Source organism: Gallus gallus, chromosome 33 (assembly GCF_016699485.2).
Source record: "Gallus gallus isolate bGalGal1 chromosome 33, bGalGal1.mat.broiler.GRCg7b, whole genome shotgun sequence".
NCBI lineage: Eukaryota > Metazoa > Chordata > Aves > Galliformes > Phasianidae > Gallus > Gallus gallus.
In genome coordinates, this window is record NC_052564.1 from 3,462,364 (window position 1) to 3,467,284 (window position 4,921).

Genomic DNA, 4,921 nt, shown 5'->3' on the forward strand with positions numbered 1-4,921 from the left:
TAAAAGCAGGAGAAAAGAGTAAACCCGGAGTAATCTGTGACAAAACCCACAGTAATCGCTGAGTAAACCTGAAGAAAAGCGTGAGTAATCTAGAAGTAAAGTGGTAGTAAACATGGAGTAAAGTGTTAATAAACATGGAATACAGTCTGTGCAAAATACACAGTAAAGTGTGAGTACACCCAAAATATAGTAGTGACCAAACGCAGAGTAACGTGTGTGCAAACCCAGTATAAAGTGTTAGAAAAACCAGGATAAACGTAAGAGTAAACCTATTGTAATGTGTGAGTAAAACATAAGTAAAGTGTGAGTAAAACCTGGAGTAAATGTCATGTAAAATGCTGAGTAATGTGTGGGCACCCTCAGAGTAAACTGTGAGTAAAACTGGAGTCAAGTGTGAGTGAACCTGGAGTCAAGTGTGAGTAAAAACCTGAGTAAGCTGTAGGAGAACACGGATTAAAATGTGAGTGCACCCAGAGAAAAGAAAGAGTAAACCCAGAGTAAAGTGCGAGGAAACCAAAAATAATATTTGAGTAAAATCCAAAATAAAGTTTGGGTAAACCTGGAGTGAAGTTTGAGTAAAGCTGTAGTAGAGGGAGAGGAAACCACTAAGTACAAAGTGAGTAGACCTTGAGTAAAGTGTGAGTAAACACTCCACAAAGTATACGTAAACAAGAAGTAAAGTGTGAGTAAACACAGAGTAAAGTGTGAGGAAACATAAAGTGTGAGTAAACCATGTATAATGTGTGAGTAAACCTTCAGTGAAGTGTGACTAAAACCCGGAGTAAGGTGTGAGTACAGCTGGACTAGAGTTTGACTACACCCAGCACACAGTGTGAGTAAAGTCAGAGTAAAGCAGGCGTAAAGTCTGAGTAAAACCTGAAAGAAGTTGTGAGTACACCTGGAACAGAGTGTGCGTACACCCGGTGAGCAGTGTGTGTAATACCTGGAAAAAGCTAAGAAGAAAGCTTGAGAAATGCATGAATGAACCCAAAGTGTGAGTTCAACCCAGAGTAAAGAGTGAGAAAAATATGGAGAAAAGTGTGACTAATCAGAGAAGTGTGAGTAAACCTGGAGTAAAGTGTGAGTAAAACATGAAGCAAGGTGAGACTACACCTGGAGTACGGAGTGAGTAAAACTAAGAGAAAAGTAAGAGTAAACATGGAGTAAACTTTGAATAAACTTGAATCAAAGTCTGAGTAAACCTGGAATAAAGTGTGAGTACATCCTGAAGTAAGGTGTGAATAAACCCGGTGTAAAGTGTCATGAAGTAAAGGGTGAGTAAAACCATGTGAGAGGTAGATGGTGTTTTTCAGTGGAAATTTCCAGTCACAAGGAAAGCTGCTGAACAGAGCAAGGTTGAGACTGGGGCGTTCCGACTTGGGAAGAATTGGCACAGGCAATACTATGTAAGACAGTTATATAGGGCAGGGGAGAGTCAGATACAGGACAGAAATAGTGGGCAGATTGTTGAAAATATTGTCCTCCTATTGCCGTAAAAAGTACAGAAAACACCTAAAAACAAAGGGTTGGTAACAGACACTGTATGGAAATGTCAGGTAGCACCAGTGTCGGAAGGTTTTGAGCCTGAGACGCTCAACCAATGAGTGCCAGGAGAGGCTTTACCTGCGTCGGACCCAGGGTATACAATGGGATGGATTTCACTGACTAGTTGTACAATTTCTCCCTTGTCAGTAGGGGATGTGTGCAGTTTATTCATTACTGCACTAATGAATAAACTTCTCTTCACAGAGATCTTGGCCTGATTAGAAACTGTTGACCATGAGCGTGTTTCTCACATAGATGTACAGGTGTGCCATCCCGGGCTGTGAGTGAGTTGGCCATAAACAAGTCCATCAAAAACAAGTTTGCAGTCAGAACCTCTTCTAGCACAATCAGAATATTTTGGACAGAGCAAGGCCATCTCATTTTTCACAAGATTCTCCTCCCCCATGTCTCCAGCCTTCCATCTGTTGACATGGCAATGCTCTTCCAAGCCTGTGAGACAATTCCAGGCACACCTCAGGCAAAGTGTTTCTCCATGGTCTGCTACGTAACGCAGGACCTGAGGGCTGACACAACTGCAAGGAGAAAGGAGAACAGCGTGGTGCTGCAAAGAGAGCAGCACTGAAAAGACCCCGTCCTGCTGCTGCCCATGGCCGTGGCTCCAGGGAAGCAGCAGCAGCACAACTGGAAGGCAGCAGAGAGGGAGCCGCCACCAGTCAGAGAGGGGCAGCCCCACAGGCAGCAGGGCTGCCGCTCCGTGTGGCAGTTGGGCTCTTGGTTCCTGCACCCTCCTGTGTGCAGGGCTGCTCTCTGGGATCCAGAGGAGGTGGGAGCTGAGATCAATGATATTCTGATGATTTCTTTATTGATTCAAAGAGACGGGTTACTTTGGTCCATTAGGACTGCCAGCCAGAAGACAAAGGTAGAAGATAAAGAAGAAATGTGATGAACAGTATTGCTTTATTGGAAGTAAAATTACCATAGGAACAACAAAGAGGGAGTGAGACATAAAGGCTGTCCGAGCTTTTCCATTTTACTGATGCCGAAGCAATATATCTCCAAACAGTGTCCTGAGAGCTTGCTTGATCTCCTGGTTCCTCATGCTGTAGATGATGGGGTTCATGACTGGAGGTACCACTGTGTATAACACTGCCACCACCAGGTTCAGGGATGGGGAGGAAAGTGATGGAGACTTCAGATAGGCAAATGTGGCTGTGCTGACAAAGAGGGAGACCACAGCCAGGTGAGGGAGGCATGTGGAGAAGGCTTTGAGCCGTCCCTGCTCAGAGGGTATCCGCAGCACAGCCCTTAAGATCTGCACATAGGAGAAAAGAATGAAAGCAAAACACCCAAAGAACAAAAGGGCATTGATCACAGTAAGCCCAACTTCCCTGAGATAGGATTTTGAGCAGGAGAGCTGGAGGATCTGGGGGATTTCACAGAAGAACTGATCCACAGCATTGCCTTGGCACAGAGGCAGGGAAAATGTATTGGTGGTGTGTAGCAGGGAATTAAGGAACCCAGTGCCCCAAGCAGCTGCTGCCATGGTGGCACAAGCTCTGCTGCCCAGCAGGGTCCCGTAGTGCAGGGGCTTGCAGATGGCAACGTAGCGGTCATAGGACATGATGGTGAGAATGCAATATTCTGCTGTGAGGAAGAAGAGAAAGAAAAAAATCTGAGCAGCACATCCTGCGTAGGAGATGTGCCTGGTGTGCCAGAGGGCATTGGCCATGGCTTTGGGGAGAGTGGTGGAGATGCAGGCCAGGTCGAGGAGGGCGAGGTTGAGGAGGAAGAAGTACATGGGGGTGTGCAGGCGGTGGTCGCAGGCTACGGCTGTGCTGATGAGGCCGTTGCCCAGGAGGGCAGCCAGGTAGATGCCCAGCAAGAGCCAGAAGTGCAGGAGCTGCAGCTGCCGCGTGTCTGCCAACGCCAGGAGGAGGAACTCGCTGATGGAGCTGCTGTTGGGCATCTGGTACTTCCGGGCTCCAGGACCTCTTGGCACAAGAACCTATCTGAGGAGTAGGAAAGTTAATGACTAGACATTCCACGTGGGAAATGTTCACTGTGGTCAGTGATTTGAGCTACATTTCATGCGGTTGATTTTGCCATGGCACCTCTGTCCTTTTTTCTCTCACGGATGCAGCCTTGTCCCTGTGTGTACATGGGAATGTGGTGGTGCTGTGGTGATGTTCTGTCCCGAATTTGTCAGGTGAAATCACTTCTAATGCAGAAGTCCTTGTCTGCATCTGCATTACCAGTGCCAGAAATATATGGGTTGAAAATAAAAGTTTTAATGATGTTTTTTTTCCTGCAAAGTCTGGTCCCACTCACCGCAGCCAAGGAGTGTTCAATGAAGTCAGAAATCCTGAGCAGTTCTGCTGCACACATCGTGAATGGCAGAGAGAGCTGAGAGGCAAAGGGGTTCACTGCTGCTTAGCGCAAGGTAAGGGGAGCGGGTTGGGCTTCTGTCCACACACTCTGAACATGCAACTTATGGAGACAAAGGGAGAATGTTCTCCCTTGTTACCTTGAAAAGAAGCCAGACCCTGCTGAGAGCAGTGGAAAGCACTGCCCATCACAGAATACCCACCCTTTCTCAGGGTCCTGAGCAAGGTCTCATCACCACACATCTGTCAAGTGATACCTAACATTCATTTCACCACCCCCAGAGCATTTCCTTGCATATAGCATCTCTCCTCTTCATCCCTGCTCATTGATCTCCTGACTATGGGAAAGATTTGCATGCTGAAGGTCAGCTCACAGCTCTGAAGAAAACCTCAGGGAGATGTGTCCTAATGATGGCATCTCATTAAGGGAAAGCCAACTCCTTCCCAGCCTCACAGACTGCAGTGCCCACAGCCCCAGGCAGTCACTCTCAGCCCCTGTGCACTGCAGAGGGCGATGGACCCATGCCTGGGGAGATGCTGCTCTGCTCTGCTGGAGCTCTGGCTGCACAGGAGGTGGTTCGTGCATTGAACCCCATGGCCATGAGGGCAGAGGCATTCTGGGTGGGAGCTTGCTCGGAGCAAGGTGTCTGCACTGAAGGGAGTAGTGTGGATTTTTCAGGTGAATTCTTCCTCTGGAAAAAACTGCTGTTCTTACTTTCCTCTCATTCCCTGATCATAACTCTGATGCCTGCAGATTTTCCTTCCTGGAGATGTTACCCTGTTCCATGTCTTGTACATGTCTGTGCTTACAGACAACAGGTCAGAATGTATGCATTCCTATGCAGTTCAGAACCCATCCTGTCTGCAGAGCATTACCTAAGTGCATGTTCATGTTTGCAGGTATAAAAGGGAACATAAGGAAACCACATACAGTTCAGTAAAGTGAATTCATGTTTACAGAAGGTAGAGAGACTGAATGAATTGAGGAGTTCTCACTAGATGTACTCAAACAATAAATCCTTTTCTATTTC

The 4,921-nt window shown here is 46.9% G+C and overlaps 1 protein-coding gene across 1 annotated transcript; it reads right to left on the reverse strand.

The window, feature by feature from the left end:
• Positions 1-2,536: 2,536 nt before the first annotated feature.
• LOC100857475 (olfactory receptor 14J1-like) lies at positions 2,537-3,472 on the reverse strand. Its single transcript, XM_015272554.2, has one exon. The coding sequence runs from the start codon at positions 3,470-3,472 to the stop codon at positions 2,537-2,539; it is 936 nt and encodes a 311-aa protein (XP_015128040.2).
• Positions 3,473-4,921: the final 1,449 nt, after the last annotated feature.

Excerpts from the sequence above, each read along its gene's own strand:
- LOC100857475 (XM_015272554.2), bottom strand. The coding sequence starts at position 3,472 with ATGCCCAACAGCAGCTCCATCAGCGAGTTCCTCCTCCTGGCGTTGGCA.